The 17,250-nt window shown below is 47.6% G+C and overlaps 1 protein-coding gene across 1 annotated transcript; it reads left to right on the top strand.

Annotated features, from left to right (window-relative positions):
- The first annotated feature begins 14,325 nt into the window (after positions 1 to 14,325).
- On the top strand, positions 14,326 to 16,556 carry LOC125547619 (beta-fructofuranosidase, insoluble isoenzyme 3-like). Its single transcript, XM_048711439.1, has 5 exons — positions 14,326 to 14,714; positions 14,890 to 15,379; positions 15,495 to 15,898; positions 15,993 to 16,086; positions 16,184 to 16,556. The coding sequence occupies exons 1-5, from the start codon at positions 14,326 to 14,328 to the stop codon at positions 16,376 to 16,378; spliced, it is 1,572 nt and encodes a 523-aa protein (XP_048567396.1). The 3' UTR covers positions 16,379 to 16,556.
- Positions 16,557 to 17,250: the final 694 nt, after the last annotated feature.

Raw genomic sequence — 17,250 nt, 5'->3', positions numbered from 1 at the left:
GGCAGGAGGACCCTACGCTACCCTCATCGGCTGCCTGTCATGGCTTGGCCCGAGCACGCCCCTGCCCCGCACCGACGAAGAGGTCAGTTCGCGTCGCCCGAAGGAGCCAGCAAGTCGCGGCATCGGAGCATCGCACTCTAGCACACTAGGGGGGCTCGAGACCATGACACCACCACGAGGACACATGCAGTCCACCTCCGAGTGCCGACATCGCCACCAAGCATAGTCCCGCCGTCACACGTCGGCCCACACACATGTCGTGGCAGCATTGTCCACCTCCAAGTGACGCATGCGATAGATCCACTCCCACTACTTGGAGCATGGATGACACTAGTTCCGGCGCCGCTACCTCCAACCACCTCCTCCACCCAGACGAGATGCAACGACACACCAAGGTCGTCGCCCGATCCCACTGATAGCATGCAAGTGCACATGATTTAGTTGTAACCTTTTCGAAGTAAAAATATCAATCTTACAGGAAGCACATGAAATGACCTGCATTCCTTGTAGTGAATTATTACGAAGTTCCTTCAACATTTTTTGGCACATGATCGAAAGTTTCTAGGTTTGAATTCTTATTTTTTTCGCAATCATGAAGTTGCATGGAATTTCGTTATTATGCTGCGAGTGGAAACCAGTTGTCAAGGATATACATTACGAAAGTGGTGAAGAAATTTAGGATCGACGTCGTTAGACTAATCGCCCTGATACAATGTAGAATTGTAGGCTGCCTAGAATAATTTTATTGCCGTTTGTTTTAGTGATCCGACTCTCGATATGAGGTAATTCCTCCATGTACTTACACAAGGCCACTATGAAATATACATTTTGCATCTATATAAGGCCACCAACAGTAATCGAGGCAAACATTAATGATGTTTTCTCGTATTAGAAACTTGTTTAATACTTGCATGCATGTAGTCATAATGACCCTCTGCTACTTCCTTCATTAAGTTTTCTTGCATGCATGCGGTGTATTAAATGTTCCCAATAAACGAGAAAAAAGTTAGGTTACAAACATGTATTAAATTTTATCTTGGTACCTGTAATTTGAGTTTGTGGCTTTGTGTATAAAACTGAAGGAAGCACACATAGAGTACAATGTGAAAGAAAGAGACTTAGAGTATTATAAGACAAGTTACACGTGGTTTAAACTTATTTTATTGTGATTCTCATATAAAAGAAGATACTTGGATGACATATATAGTATATCTTTATTACAGATATAGTATTAATCATTCTTTGAGTGGGATTGACATTTTTATTTACGAACCAGGCCAACAACTCCCATGTACTTTGAGGCCGGACAAACCGTGATGCCGTCGTCTCAACGGGACAATTATTAACCACGGTTCACATCACACTGCATTGCAGGGTCGAGTTTCAAAAAGAAAGCAGGTCCAGTTCCGTCCTTCACGTGGGTGGCTACTCCTGCACTAGGCCTCTACTTGATCCTACCTCCCTGACTGACCTGCACTGCTATCTACTCCTATATCACAAGAACTAGGGATATTGGAGACACTCCCATCTATTTGTACTGGAGATAGCATCCGTATTTTGCTTCTTGTCTCTCTCACTTTCTCTTGTTCCTTGTTCTCCATTTATCCTAATCATGAACTGGAATTAGAGATCGGCCACGTCTAACCTTCATTTGCATTTTACATCAAGCAAAGAAGTTTCATCCTTTTTTATACTCGTACTTTTTCTGCTTCTACTATACTACTCTATCCGTATCCAAATATAAGACGTTTTTGCAGTTTAACTTTGATATAGGGTAAGTATGTTATTGCAGCCGTTTTCTTCTACTTGTCCATCTAGCTTGTGCTGCATATGTTTTTTCTGGCATGGCTTCTAGAAATTGAAATGTGAATCTCGATATGAAAGATGCAAGAACAAATGTTCCCCTCCACCCCTCACAAGTGTAACGACTACAAAAATCACACTTAGGGCCTGTTCGAAACTCCCCCACTCCGTGCTTCTCCAACTCCACGCGCAGAGGCGCAGAGCCGGACCGAATGGCTGAGCCCTGTGGAGTGGGCTTCGCGAAGCACTGCCTTCCTCTAGTGCAAAACTTCGAAGCAGCTCAAGCCCGGCTTCGGGAAATGCAGAAGCGAGGAGTTCGGCATAATTACAAGAGGATGCCACCACCAAGTTGGAAAAAATGTTTCGCACCACTCATATCTGAGGGATGTTCCCTGAATCTGTACGCAGCAACCCCTCTACCCTCGACATATCTTCCGCTCGTAACCTACCCAGCGCCACCGGTCGCTGCCGCCGCGCCCGATTCCACCCCTTCGCCGGTCGGCGAGCCTCTCAGCCAGTAGATTCGACCATTCTAGCCTCGTTCCCGCTGGATCCCATCCCGAAGGAGCATTTCCCCCGCGTCAGCCAGGAGAAACAACCCCACTGGCAGGAGACGACCACCTTGACGCCATTGATGCTGGTGTCACCATGTTGTCCTATGAGCCAGGCTCCTCGCCCTCGACCCCTCTCCCCAACCCAAGGTGAGATCACCTTTGCTTCTTTCATATGGCAGTCATGGTGATGCTATTGTAACATGTGCTGGGAATAGCTGCCAAGCGAGCTGGACGCAGAGAAATAACCAGGTGAAGTGAGAGGCTAGCTCAAGAAGCTGGATTTGTAGAATTTTGAGAAGTTAGCGAGTTTCAAAACACGCCCTTAATAAAAGCTAAATAGTAAGGGAATCTCCAAGGCAAACCGGCAAATAGCTCTGGTATATGTCCGTTTTTTGTCTGAACGTGATCCGCGGACATGATGCATGAGAGAGCCATTCAACCCTTTTTCACAGATTAATCTTTATTTGTCCAGTTAGGAGGAGAGAGAGGAGAGGGGGCCATGCATGTGCGGAGAGCGAAAAGAGAGGAGGGCCACACGTTGTCTTTTTGTTTGTCAAGTGGATGTTCAGACATCGGTATAGCCCCCCCCCCCTTGTTTTGTCTCAGTTTCGACGGAAAACGGACATCCAGACTCCAGACTACTTTGCGGACCGATAGGGTCCCTTTGGATGACAAAAGTTGCCACAAACGGTCCGGACATATACCGGAGCTTTGAAGGTCTTCCTTGGAGATGCGCTAGGAAACATTTAAGTCTAACCCATTCCCTAAGCATAGGGATTTTGAGATGGTTATTACCGCAACTTGGAACATCTGGATTGTCAGGAATGGCGAGGTTTTCAAGAATGAGAGACCTTTGTTCTGAACCTGGAGGCACAACTTCATCCATGACATGACTCTGCTTGTTCATAGATCTAAGTGTAAATACAAGGAAATTTATATGGCTTGGATTTCATCTTTGGCTTAAATCATAGGTAGGCTTATGTAAGTATGTTTAGTTTGTAACTTTGTAGTACAGCTTTGTAGTTCTTCGTTGTACATTGACTTTCCTTTTGTCGATTATTTAATAAAGTTCACTGTGAGGCTTTTGCCTTGCAGTACATAGTCAAAAAAGAAAAAAAACCACTCTAGCGCCCGCATTGACACAATCCACCATTTGGCCTGGTCAGCATCCGCTATTTAAGCGAGGTCATGCCCGACATGGTCCACACCACACCACATCTTTCCCATCCTCCTCCGTGCACCACCTTCCCCATGACAGCGAGCTTTAGAGCGTTGTGGGAGATACTCTTGACCAAGCAGAAGCACGAGTTGGCCACCCTTGCGGCCGGCCGCCATGCACGGCGGATAGAGGTTGGCATGCCGGTGAGCTCCCCGGAGGTCTTTGACGATGAAGGCTGCCTCCGATGATGAGTCGACGCCCCTTCCCATGTCGCTTCATGCTGGCATGACTGTGGAGCAAGAGCATGCACACTTGGACGCCATCATGATGGAGGAGCAATCGACACCACAGCCGGTGTCGGTGTCAGGAACATTTGCGGTCGATATATCTATTGGGCAGCTTATGGGACATCATCCTATCTTTAAGATGTTTTACATTTCAGTATAGTATCATGACAAACCTTTCCTCCCCTTTTCTTGTGCTCTTTATCATATTATTTTCACTCTTCTTTCGCTTATTAACTCAACCTTTTGTTGTCAATTCAAGGCCATCATTTGATAGGTGTCATAGGTAAAACCTTTTTATTATCATGTACAACACTAGCCAATTCGGCTTCAAGAAGCCTGCAAGTCCTCAACGGATACAACTTGATTTGGCACACTCTCCACATTAATAGGAACAAGTGAACATTATGACTCACAAGGTAGGTAGGAGTAGTTTCTTGTTAGCTATCCTGAGTAAGACGTTCCTATTTTCTTCAGGGATTTTTCACGGTAACATTGTACTACCGACTTTAACGAGACACTACCGGACTCGCGGTCTATGCCTACGGCCAGGGGCCGTCGGCATAGGTCATTTGCCGTCGGCATAGATCTATGCCTACGGCTGCTGTCGGCATAGACCCGTCGGCGTAGATATCGTCAGCGTAGTCTTGTCAGACCGTCGGCGTAGTATAGCCGTCGGCATAGGGACCTATGCCGACGGCCGGGGTCAGCCGTCGGTATAGTTTAGCCGTCGGCAGTGTTTTCCCGTCTGACGGCAACGGACGGCGCCGTCAAAAGTGCTGACGAGTCATGGGACGCCACGTGACAGAGGTACGCCGATGGCTTGGCCGTCGGCATAGGCAGAAATCTATGCCGACGGCCTAGCCGTCGGCGTACCTCTGCCACATGGCGTCCCGTGGTGCTCCTGGTGGCAGTGCTATGCCTACGGCAAAGCGTAAGCATAGATGGAATCTATGCCAACGGCTTTGCCGTAGGCATAGTCCTGCCACCACTACAAGAAATCTGTTAATACGTGACAGAACTAGTCCGTCATGGATGAGTGGAAAACCGTCAAGGCTGCGCATCAATGACGGATTCAGAATTTGTCATGTATATCGCGTCATAATTTGACACCGTACCTTCCATGACGGTTTTTGGCTGTCATCGATATGTACCTAGGCCCATCCGGCCCGGGACTCTGTGACGTGGAAGCAACATGCAGCTGACGTGGCACCTACATGAATCTGACGTGGCAGTCAACATGGCCCATATAGTAACCAGCCCAATTAGTGTTTTGGCCCACTAATTTCGTCTGATCCAGCCCATCAACTTGTTTTTTCAGTGATGCCCATTAGGCTATCAGTTTTTTTAGTCCAACCCATTAGCCTCTTTTTAGTCCAGCCCGTTTTTTTTATCCAGCATAATATATGATCCAGCATAATATACAGAAGACAACCAAATTTATATTCATTCAACAATTAGCATTTGTTCACATGACAATACAGACTTCCAATAGTCCAATCTGATTTCAAAGCACCAAACTAAGCTTAATACCGAAACATCAAACATATCTAAAAGGCACTATAAGCATATATTTTAAAATTTTGAGTAACATAACTTTGGTGAAAAAATGAACTACTAGCTGATTTAATCTCAAAGGCCATAGATGCTTCCATTCCAGGTAGCTATTTGGACCAAGTAATTCCTGTGAAAAAACTTCAATCTCTTGTAACATGGGCTGACTGCCAAACCTGCATAGAATCCAAAACACATACAAAAAATTATAGTAAGTAATAACGATCAGGTACGAAATGAAATAGAGTAATAATATTAATATATTAAGGTACCATGAAAATGTGGGCAACACACATAAAGACAAGCAGACTAATTACGAGTTAAAAGTTCTGTCCTATAAATTTGACATTTATCATCCAAACATAGAAATGTATACATCATTTTAATTGTCTGAAACAAAGAATGGACTTATCATTTCATATTCATCAAGTACCATTAAAAAAATCAAGTTTATAGGTACGTGCACATGACATGATTTAGTGTATCGAAATGGATGATTTCATACAATACAATGTACTCCCTCCGTCCAATAAAATAGAACGTTTTGCATGCTCAAGCAGCTTGCAAAAACATCTTATTGTGGGACATAGTAGTTCATAGTGAACAAATCCTGAAAATAGTAATACTGGAGGCATACTTTCTTCGTCAATTAAACCTAATTCATGTCAATAAACTTGCTCTTTTGCATTTCAAATAAAACACTCCTAGGAAAGACCATTTTAGGCAATTAAATGATCCACTTAATTATATCATTATGCTAACAGTAGACTTCTTTAAAAGGGCCAATATTCGCAAGCATCATAGAACTTCAGTTAAACATTTCAGAACAAAGTTGAACCTAATGGTTCAGATTTACACCAATGCTTTCAGACCATAATCGTCACATCTAGATTAACCAAACGCAGGAATTGGTAGCACCAGGATTCCAATTGGCATCATATTGCATCTTCGTAGCATTGAAAGATGTACCAATTCACATCAGTTAGTTAACTGGATTAGGCATAACAATCAAAAACATTTCAGGCAAAGTTTTCAGGAATTTATGAATCTGTGTAAACAGTAGGCGTCAATTTCGCTTTAGGTATTGCCTTCTCTAAAAGATAACATATTTGGGTGGATGAAAGAAGAAATTTAATGCCCACCAAAATAATGTTCACCATGCATTGCATGAAATATATTGTGAAGAAAAGAAGCATATGTAAGACAAAAAAAACATGCATTCTCCCATTTACTGATTAGCCTCCATGGCATACAAGGTTTATAATTATCTCTTCTCACACTTCAATATAACAAACTGCAATCTACAATACCCGCAAATTTGGGTCCAATTTCAAGTATTCTCGTGAAAATCTTTCAATATACAGATTATTACAAATTCAAAAGACATACCATAAGCATGTTCAGTACCTATGCACTAACCATAGTACATTGTCAATTAATAGATGTCAGCATTTACATTGGTAAATTATTTACATAGATAGGGAAAATATCAATTGCAGGTCAATATGCACATCCATCTCAAGTGATTCCAGGAAGCATAAAAATATATTAGATTATAGCTCGACTAAAGGCATACAACATAAACTTCCAAGCTTTGAGTATTACCTAGCCGGGAGAAGCAGCAGAGAAGGAGGAAGAATCGACGAAGGGGAGGCAGAGACGGGAAGTTGGGAGAAGCAGCGGCTTTATGAACATTGCCTTTAGGAGACGTGCAGCAGGGGTGCAGAAGACATCCACAATGACAAGGGGACATGAATCAGAGTTCCATGTTCTCTATTTCCACATTCTATTAGTTTGTCGGCTGGTGGCATGAATCAGAGTTGCATAGATTTACCTGCAGAACAAGGGTACAAATCAGAATTGGATCCAGTACATATCTCTATTTATTTTTCATGCTTGATGCAGCTGGTCACATGATTCACTTGATTGGTATGATTTTCCTCATTTTTGGAACTCCTGCCTTTATATGTTTCAGCAGGGCATACTTCCTACCACTATGAATCATATGAAACTTTATCAATTGCAGAGTCATGGTCGATAATTTGATTGTAGATTTAAATTCACCTCTTATACGAGGACCAGAGAAAATGTAAAATCAATAGGCGCAAGTACCCAGCTGATCCAAATTGCGTCTAACTAGCATCAGTTGCTGGTACGACTAGAAGTGGAGAATAGTGTGCAGTTAAGCACTACGTAGTAAGAGAATGGCATGCTAATTTACTTTTCAACAATCCTCAGTGTTATTATGATTGGTTTGCAGTTTCCAAAATTGAGTGTATTCATGGTCGTCTGACAGAATGAAAAAAAAAAGAGCATGAAACTTGTGAGTTAGTAATACCTTAGTTTCAACAACAAGAATTAATTTCCCTATTTCTACGACAACAATACATATCAGTAAAAACAAAAGAATGTCTTATCAGCCAGCTTTAGACGTGGTGAAAAAATATTAGTAACAACTAAAACACGCCATAGCTATACACTGAAATTTTCTCTAGAGGATATTTTACATTGCCTTTATAAAATAATAACTTTGCTTCTGTAGATGTAGATGAATAGCTATACATTGGAACATTCTATAGATGAATAGCTCGTGTAGCTGAATCAGTGGGCAATGGAAAATGTATCCCTTAAGTGTAAATGTTGGTGGTGTCCAGATTATTATTATTTTGTTACTAGAAAACTATTAGGAAAAGCACAAATAAGAATACACTCACTAATGTCCATGCCCTCTAATATTTTCTGAAGATTAAATTTATTAAGCTAAATTTTGAGTACAGATTTCTAATGGTTTAGTCTGTAATGTTTTCATAGTTTCAGCTGACTTGCTCTAAGAATATGATACAGAGATAATACTACCCTGTTTGTTTGTCTACGCTAGCTGAAATAGCAATTTCTCCTCCGCTTTAGCCTCTAAATCAGAAGTTTTAAAAGCTATCTCTAAATTAACTTTATTTGACTAGATCCACTACATCAGGATATTACCTTCACAACAACGCCTTGAGGAAACGTGCACCATGGACAGAGAAGACGACCGCGATGACGAGGGGACCGACGGTGGCGCGGCTGACGGACTTAGACCCAGCCACATGGGACGCCCATGTATCCTGGATCTGGGGGGGTGTCACTCCTCCTGTACCTCACCTTGGCTCGCCACTGGATGGAGATTGATCCGTTCAGACCGCTGGCGACCAAGGGGACTTCCAGATCCGGTAGTCCATCGCGCTGCCACCGCTGCCTCCTCAGCTCGGGGGTAGGACTGGGCTGCCGTAGGTTGAGGGGGCAATCTGAACAAGGAGGGGCATAGTGTGGCCTTGATGGGGAGGGATCCGGCGCGGGTTAGATAGGGAGGGGCCCAACGCGAGGTGTTTCAGCGCCGACAGCACCGGCACCGACATGGAGCGGCGGGAGGAGGATAGGTGGAGTGGCGGCGGCTGATGGTTGGTACGGGAGATGGAAGAAGAGTACTAGGGTTAGGTTGGTGTGGACTCGCAGTTAAATGGGGTGGCTCGAATATTTCGGCTCCCCGCGCCAGCAAATTAAAAATTTCCTTCTTACGCGCGCTCTCTCAGTTTCGGCCTCGGTTTTTTTTCATCCTGCTGACATGTGGACCAAACAAAAGACACATACACATCAGCAGGGGCCATCAGTGATGGTCCAGATAATGTATAAAGAAAGATAAGTGCAGGCCCGACTAGGCCCAACTGGTCGATCCATGACGGTTTCTGTGACAGACACTCGATGTCTGTCATGTAGGAGCTATAGTTTTGAGGCACATTTGGATCTTGCTCATCCATGACGATTTCCGTGACAGTCTCCTGGAACGTCACCACAAATCCGTCACGGATTAACAGGTTTCTTGTAGTGCACATGTCTTTCCCTGGTTTCTCCTGGCGGCAGGGCTATGCCTACGGCAAAGCCGTCGGCATAGATTTTCATCTATGCCACGTGGCAAGCCCTGGTAACTCCTTGGCTTATATATGCCGACGGCTTTGCCGTAGGCATAGTTTTTTATTTTTCCTGTTTTCTCTTTTTCAATTTATTTGATAGCATTTCAAAGCAGAACAATATGGAATTATGCAGAAATATGACAGTTCATCATCTAAACATAGTCAAGTTCATCATCATCATCTAAACATAGTCAAGTTCATCATCATCATCATCTAAAGATCATCACCGGCGGAAGTTCATGAACATAAAAGTAGTGCAAGACATGGAACATCATAAAAGTAGCAACATGAAAGGCATGGCACGACAGCCACATGCACGGAATCATCATCGACATCAAGTAAGACCACCTCCGCCAAAACCACCACCAAGACCACCTCCGCCACACACCACCCCGCATGTATGAGGGCCCGGTGCGACGCTCCAGTGGCATTGCTACCCCCAGGGCCCCCGTCCCGCCTAACGCTGTAGCGTTTGACCACGGGATCTAGCCCTTTGACTTTCTACGGACGGGCTTTGACCATCGGACCTCCCCACCCGGTTGTGTTAGGTCAGCCCATAGGAACACTTTGGAGCAACAATCGGGCCAGACCCACAGCAAGATCCTCTCCGTGTAGACCCGACGCATCTGTTTCCCCACTCCAGGTGCCGGCGGCGGCGCCGTCCGTGAGGGGGGGCACACCCCGGACACGCGTGCTGGGCGTTTGCAACCGCCACAACACTTCCAGACTTGTGAGAGGCTGCCTACGCATGATTTGGCGGCATGCTAGCCCCCGTAGGCCGCCGGCCACAGCCGTAGACGCGCGAAGGGCAATCCGCGTAGAGGGATTTTTTTGGATACTTCACCATCACCAAAAATTATGAAAAAATACCATCGTTCCTATAGCACATGTGCCCACGTCGTGCAAAAAAACTCATGATTTTATCGCGCTCCGAGTATTTAAAAATATTCACGCCGCATCGTTACCGCAGAACGTCTACTACCGTGTCATCGCCGTCCGTGAGGGGGGGGGGCACGCCCCCGAGACGCGTGCCGCCTCTTCGGACATGCCACCACACCACCCCACATGTATGAGGGGCCAGTGCGACGCTCCGGTGGCATTGCTACCCCCTCAGGGCCCCCGTCCCGCCTAACCCTGGAGCGGTTGACCACGAGATCTAGCCCTTTGACTTTTCACGGACGGGCTTTGAGCAGTGGACCTCTCCACCCGGTTGTGTAAGGTTAGCTCAGAGGGACACCTGGGAGCAACATCCGGGCCAAACCGACAGCTACATCCCCTCTGTGTAGACCCGATGCGTCCGTTTTCCCCCTCCAGGTGCCGGCGGCGGCGCCGTCCGTTAGGGGGGCCACGCCCCGGAGATGCGTGCCGCCTCTTCGAACATGCCACAACACCACCCGGTTGTGGTAGGTCATCCCATAGAAACACTTGAGAGCAACGTCCCCTCCGTATAGACCCGATGCGGCTATTTCCGCCCTCCAAATGCTGGCGGTGGCGCCGTCCGTGAGGGGGCACACCGCGGACGTGAGGGGGTCACACTCCGGAGACGGGTGCCGGGCGTTTGCAGCCGCCACTCAACTTCTATTGCATAGCTATTTCTGATTTTAATAAAATTTAAGGACCTATATTCAAAAGAACATGACAACATATTATTCATAATCTATGGAAAAAATTACAAACTACATACATATTCATATAATACATAAAAAAGCATGAACACATATTTTTTAAAAAGCATAAAAACATATGCAAAAAAACGTATGTAAAAAAAGCATTAAAACATATGGAAAAAAAGTATGTAAAAAAATAGCTATGCCGACGGCAAAGCCGTCGGCATAGATACGGCAGAGTTCTGATGGGCGCCATGCCGCGGATCGGTGACGTGGCAGATATGCCGACGGCTGCCGTCGGCAATACCTTCGCCGCGGATCGGTGACGTGGCATGCGGAGATATGCCGACGGCCGTCCGTCCAGACCGTCGGCATAGGTTTGACGGCGTTAGCCACTAGTCACCGGCGGGGTCGCCGGGCCCACAGTTATACCGATGGCCTATCTATGCCGACGGCTGCTGTCGGCATGTCTACGGCTAGGTCGACGGCCGTTCTGTGCCGACGACGGCCGTCGGCATAGATCCATGTAACCCGACGGCCAGTTTAAGCCGACGGCCAGGACTGGGCTGTCGGCATATCTCGAACTAGGCCGACGGCAGCCGTAGGCATAGCTTTGGCCGTCGGCGTATGCCCGTTTTCCGGTAGTGAGAATCCGTTTTGATTTTAGCCCAGAGACATTCTGGTAATTTTAGGTAGTCCTTTCACGTGTTATTGATTCTAATTAATGCATACGCATATGAATACGTCTACCATGTGCGTCGCATGACTCCCTAGTCCTTCGCCACGACGATGCCGCGCACTGGAGCAATTTCTTCACAATCCTACGCCACAGATGACATATCTGACTCCACCAGGCAGCTGGCCGCGTGCGTCCGCCAGCTTCCCTTGCTACCCGTGTGATGGCAAGACGTCCTGCCGCGTCGAGGAGTGCCGCGAGCTCAATCACGGCCTGCTTGCTTGGCCCCGTACTTCCTGCCATGAATCTTCTTCTGATGTGTGTTTGGCCAAGAGACGCGCGTATGAAGCAGCCAGGGAACCAAGGGAAAGTATCAGGTGTTCCCAGCTTTGGGGTACTTCCGATGGACCATGAGAGTTTGGATGTTGCTATTGTTGTCCCACCTATGGGTGTTGGACAGGTGGCATGTGTGGGTGCCGAGGTTGATGAGGTAGGTGCTTTGGCACCTAATTCTGCGGTGTTGAAGATCATCCGATCGCCCGTCTTTGACCGTGAAAGTATGATGGCACGTATTGATGAGGTAGTCTTTGCGAAAAAGCTTTGTCGCTTGCTCACTGGTTTGGAGGCCCTAGCCCTGGGTCTGGCAAGACGATTGCCTGCATCCTAGCGGATGAGGCTTCTATGGGCAAAATCAAGAAGGTAAAGAAGGCTCTCAAGAGCATAAGCAAGAAGAGTGGCGACATTGGTAAGGCGTCTGCGGCTGCTTAATGGATAATACTCAGTCTCTTCGACCACCACCTTCGATTGGCTCGTCTCCGTGGATTTGGTGGTGACCGTTGTATTCAACCTTGGTTTCGTTGGGGGTTTCATTGTGATGTACAAGTGCGAGGGATCACAGTTGTTGCGCGGTTTGTATGTTCAAGAAATCCAGATCTGAAGGAAGGAGGTAAACAAGCCAACAGGAAAACCTGCCGGATTTGACGTGAACAATAGCTGACCAGGACAACTAGGGGGAGGAAGCAGCCAGATAGCCGCCCCAGACAGGACCGGAGGACTGCAACCACCGCCGACAATGGGTGGTCGGATCCCAATTGAAGCCACCCAGCTCTCCTGCGCGACAGTGCACATGGTCATGACGAGGCATCCCGCCGCCCTCATGCCCTAGATCCGTGTGATTTGAAGCCCAAACACTGCCCAACCGTCGATGTTCACCGGGCCAGCCACCCCGTCACCAGAAACAAACTCTGCTGCACCAGATAACACGAGCGCCACCCATGCAGCCGCAAGCAACACTTGGAGGAGGCCCCGCCACCGCCGCCCACGGGAGCCTCAGAGTAGCCACGAGGGGAGCAACGCGGGGGCAAAAGGCCATCTTGGTGCAACTATTCTTTCTCTTAAAAAAATGCACATTTTGCATTGGTCGAGTAGCATTTCCTTGACTATATTGTGACTTCACCGGGAGTTGAAGTGGATGAGGCCAAAATTGAAGGCATCAAGAGTTGGCTGACCGAAGTATTCTTGGGCTGACTGAATTTTATCGACATTTTGTCAAAGAATTCCAATAAAATTCATGTAAATAAAAAAGGCCTAACTAATCTTGATGTAAAGCTCAAGTCCTCCAATTCTGACATTATTAATTGACGCTAGCACATGTATTAGTTTGAGTTCTTTTGTTTTTTTTCTCCATAAAAACGAATCAATCAAGTTCTTCTTTTTCTAAAAAACCCACACATATATTAATTAGATTAACATGTTCATACAATTGTTCATTACAGCCTTCGCCATGCAGGGCAAAACTCTATTAATAAGCACACCATCAAACGGAGGGGCACGTGCGGAGTTAAGTTAACCCATTATATACATCGTGCACCTATATATCCACCTACGGCGGCTACGCGGTCGCCGTATCCAAAGCAGCAGCACGCGGTGGCCGGCGACGCTCGCCGTGGACCAGCGGATAGATACATGCATGCACCCGGGCGTCGTGACACGTAGGGTCAAATCGCACCGCCGGCTGGGTGGTTCATCTAGCTAGGAGAGGAGAGCTGGTGGCGTATCCATGCGCGCGGGCGGTCCACCCTGACTCTGTGGAATACTAGGACTCCATTCCATGCGTGCGGTCTTATCCAAGTCTTTGACTGTCAACACAGCACGGCCACCACGTGGAATCCTAGGACCTCAGTCCTCAGTCCATCCCATGTGTACTGCTTATCCAAACTCGGCTATAAACACACACCGCATTGCTCACTCACTCATCTCCTACGTCTCTCTCTCTCTCTCGAGCTAGGGTGGGTGCTGACTGCTGAAAGGAGAGGAAATGGGGACGGCAGCGGCGGCGCTATCCGTTGTGTCGCTGTTGTGCTGGACGGCGTCGACGGCGGTGCACGCGTCGCATGTCATCTATCCGGAGCTCCAGTCGCTGGAGACCAAGGAGGTTGCACAGGAGCTGCGCACCGGCTACCACTTCCAGCCCCCCAAGCACTGGATCAATGGTGCCTACGTATTTTCTTTCCATCTATCTACGTCTGCGTGTTTGTGGAGCACTTTTTTGTGTTACTCATTCCTCGTCTCCTTTGTTTGCATGGCATTGACCTACTTCCCTTCACATGACGACGCAACAACCAATCAGATCCCAATGGTACGTAACGTACGTGTAGTAACTAACTAACTTAGAGTGGATATTTGCTTGCATGGCATGTATCTAAACCTAGCTTACGTGCGTGCGGATGGATGCAGGGCCAATGTACTACAAAGGGCTGTACCACCTCTTCTACCAGTACAACCCCAAGGGCGCCGTGTGGGGGAACATCATCTGGGCGCACTCCGTCTCCACCGACCTCATTCACTGGGTGGCGCTGGAGCCTGCGATCTACCCGACCATGCCCTTCGACGTCAACGGCTGCTGGTCGGGCTCCGCCACACTGCTGCCCAACGGCGTCCCCGTCATCATGTACACCGGCATCGACCCCCACAAGAACCAGGTGCAGAACGTCGCGTACCCGGCCAACCTCTCCGACCCATACCTCCGGCAGTGGGTCAAGCCCGATTACAATCCAATCATCAGCCCCGACCACGGCATCAACGCAAGCGCTTTCCGTGATCCCACGACAGCGTGGTACGGACCCGACGGGTATGTACATTTTATTTTCATCCTCCGAACAAATTTTCTTCACAAGTTGGCTCAGAGCTTGGGGGGAGGGGGGCGGTGCCCCCCCCCCCCCCCCCCCCCCACACCCACCCTCCAAACTATATATTGTGCTCTGATTATGCATAAAGAATATATGTTGTACCTGATATATGTGCAGACACTGGAGGTTGGTGGTGGGCACCAAGGAGAACATGAGGGGGATCGCGGTGTTGTACCGGAGCCGAGACTTCAAGAAGTGGGTCAAGGCGCGCCACTCATTGCACGCGGGACTCACAGGAATGTGGGAGTGCCCTGACTTCTTCCCTGTGGCGGTAGCCGGAGGCAGTCGTAACCACCAGAGTGGTGTGGACACCGTGGAGTTGCACGACCGTGTTGTGGCCAAGGAGGTCAAGTACGTGCTCAAGGTGAGTCTAGAACTGACACGATACGATTACTACACAATTGGCACATACGACCACGACAAGGAGAGGTACACCCCCGACCACGCCTTCCTGGACAATGACTACGACCTCCGCTACGACTATGGTGACTTCTACGCCTCCAAGTCCTTCTTCGACCCGACCAAGAAACGACGTGTTCTCTGGGGCTGGGCCAATGAGTCTGACACCGTTACCGACGACCACCACAAGGGCTGGGCCGGCATCCAGGTCACTGGAACTAGCTACGCTTGCACATGAACAAAATTACTTTTCCTAGTATGTTTTCCACCGTACGTGCTGAGAGCCTGAGATCGAGACGTATTGTTGTTGCTGATTTTCTCAGGCGATACCAAGGAAGATCTTCCTATCGCGAAGCGGGAGACAGCTGATCCAATGGCCAGTGGAGGAGGTCAAGTCGCTGCGCTCAAAGCACGTAAATGTCAGCAACAAGGCCGTCAAGGGCGGCGAGTACTTCGAGATCACCGGCTTCAAATCCGTGCAGTCAGACGTGGAGGCGGCGTTCGCCATCAGGGACCTGGACAAAGCGGAGAAGTTCGACCTGGCGTGGCGGACCGACGCACAGGGGCTATGCAAGAAGTTCAACTCGCACGTCAAGGGCGGCGTTGGGCCGTTCGGGCTCTGGCTGCTGGCCTCCGACGACCTCGAGGAGAGGACAGCCGTCTTCTTCAGGGTGTTCAAGACCAACGACACCAATTACGCCATCCTCATGTGTAATGACCCGACAAGGTAAGTCACATTACATGGTAGTATAAAACTTGCAATGTTGGATTATCCGTGCATCCAGATCCAACAGTAATTCCCAATGGTCACTATCAAATAGGTCATCGTACGAGTCACAGATCTACAGGCCGAGCTTCGCCGGCTTTGTCAACGTCGACATAGCCAAGACCAAGAAGATCGCCCTCAGAACATTGGTATATGTATATATGTAACCACATGATCAGTGTATGCTCTGGAGTGGATTAAACCGTTGCAAGAGGGGTCTAAGGCATGTCGCGAACTTCATTTCAGATTGACCATTCTGTGGTGGAGAGCTTCGGGGCCGGCGGAAAGACGTGCATCCTGACGAGGGTTTACCCGAGGAAAGCCATCGGCGACGACGCGCACCTCTTCGTCTTCAACAACGGTGAGTCGGACATCAAGGTCACCAACCTGCACGCGTGGGAGATGAAGACCCCCACGATGAACAAGCTGCTGGAGCAGTAGCAGCAGCCTGGACGATCGAGGAGTAGAAGTAGCCTAGCCGTAGCTAGCCAGCTTATTAGTTTAAATGAGATGGATTAATTAGGAGAGGCTGAAGTTAAAAATGTAGTTGTACACTTGCTGCCCACGGAAACATGGGAATGAATGAATAAAGGTTTTGGTGGATGAGTCCATTTTCGTCTTGAAGAATTGCAGATCAGTTTATGTCCCTTTTTGTTCGACAAGCTGCTGCTGAACTTCCAGTTAAATATCTCCAAGAGATTTCTAGCTTGTTTTGACATGCACATTTTCTAAGGTGTTATTTTGATGTAGATGAAAAAGGCACACAACTAGTGTTATTTAATTGTCAGTTAAGAAAAATAAATGTTTGTTCTTCTCATCCTGGCTGCAAGCTGAGATGTAACTAAACAGCAATAGGTTGAAATTTGTGAGAGCAACTGTAACGTAAAATTTCTGCGGAGTATGTGGTTTGGTACATGACGGCTCGAGCTATATATATGTAGGTTGAACATCATCAATTATTAGTGCTACTTACATGAGCATAACCCTTGATAATATTGTACAAGCATGATAATATCCTCAGTTGAGAAAAAGGTGCTCAAGCAGCGTGGATGCATGCTAACATATTATTTGAGTTCAAGGAAGACCGGATTTAGTAAGGGAGGGCCGCAACATCAATGCCTTCAACAAGGAAAAAGGGTGCCTGTAGGCGCCGTCATTGACGACTCCAGCCTCAGTCGGAGCACGGCTTTTGGCAGCAGTCTCCCCCTCCCAAACCCATGGCCCTGCCATCCCATCCAGCCTACCACCTCCGCGACACGTGAGCATCGTGCCACATCTCGCCCTTGATAAGTATCCGACGTATCTATATTTTT

Source organism: Triticum urartu, chromosome 3, assembly GCF_003073215.2.
Source record: "Triticum urartu cultivar G1812 chromosome 3, Tu2.1, whole genome shotgun sequence".
Lineage (NCBI taxonomy): Eukaryota > Viridiplantae > Streptophyta > Magnoliopsida > Poales > Poaceae > Triticum > Triticum urartu.
Note: the sequence above shows the minus strand (reverse complement) of the source record. Positions and strands in the feature narration are given on the sequence as shown.

Bases quoted from the DNA above. Each gene is read 5' to 3' on its own strand.
- LOC125547619 (XM_048711439.1), top strand. From the start codon at position 14,326: ATGTACTACAAAGGGCTGTACCACCTCTTCTACCAGTACAACCCCAAG. The intron at 14,715-14,889 runs GTATGTACATTT...ATATATGTGCAG, and splicing joins GCGTGGTACGGACCCGACGG to ACACTGGAGGTTGGTGGTGG. The intron at 15,380-15,494 runs GTCACTGGAACT...TGATTTTCTCAG, and splicing joins AGGGCTGGGCCGGCATCCAG to GCGATACCAAGGAAGATCTT.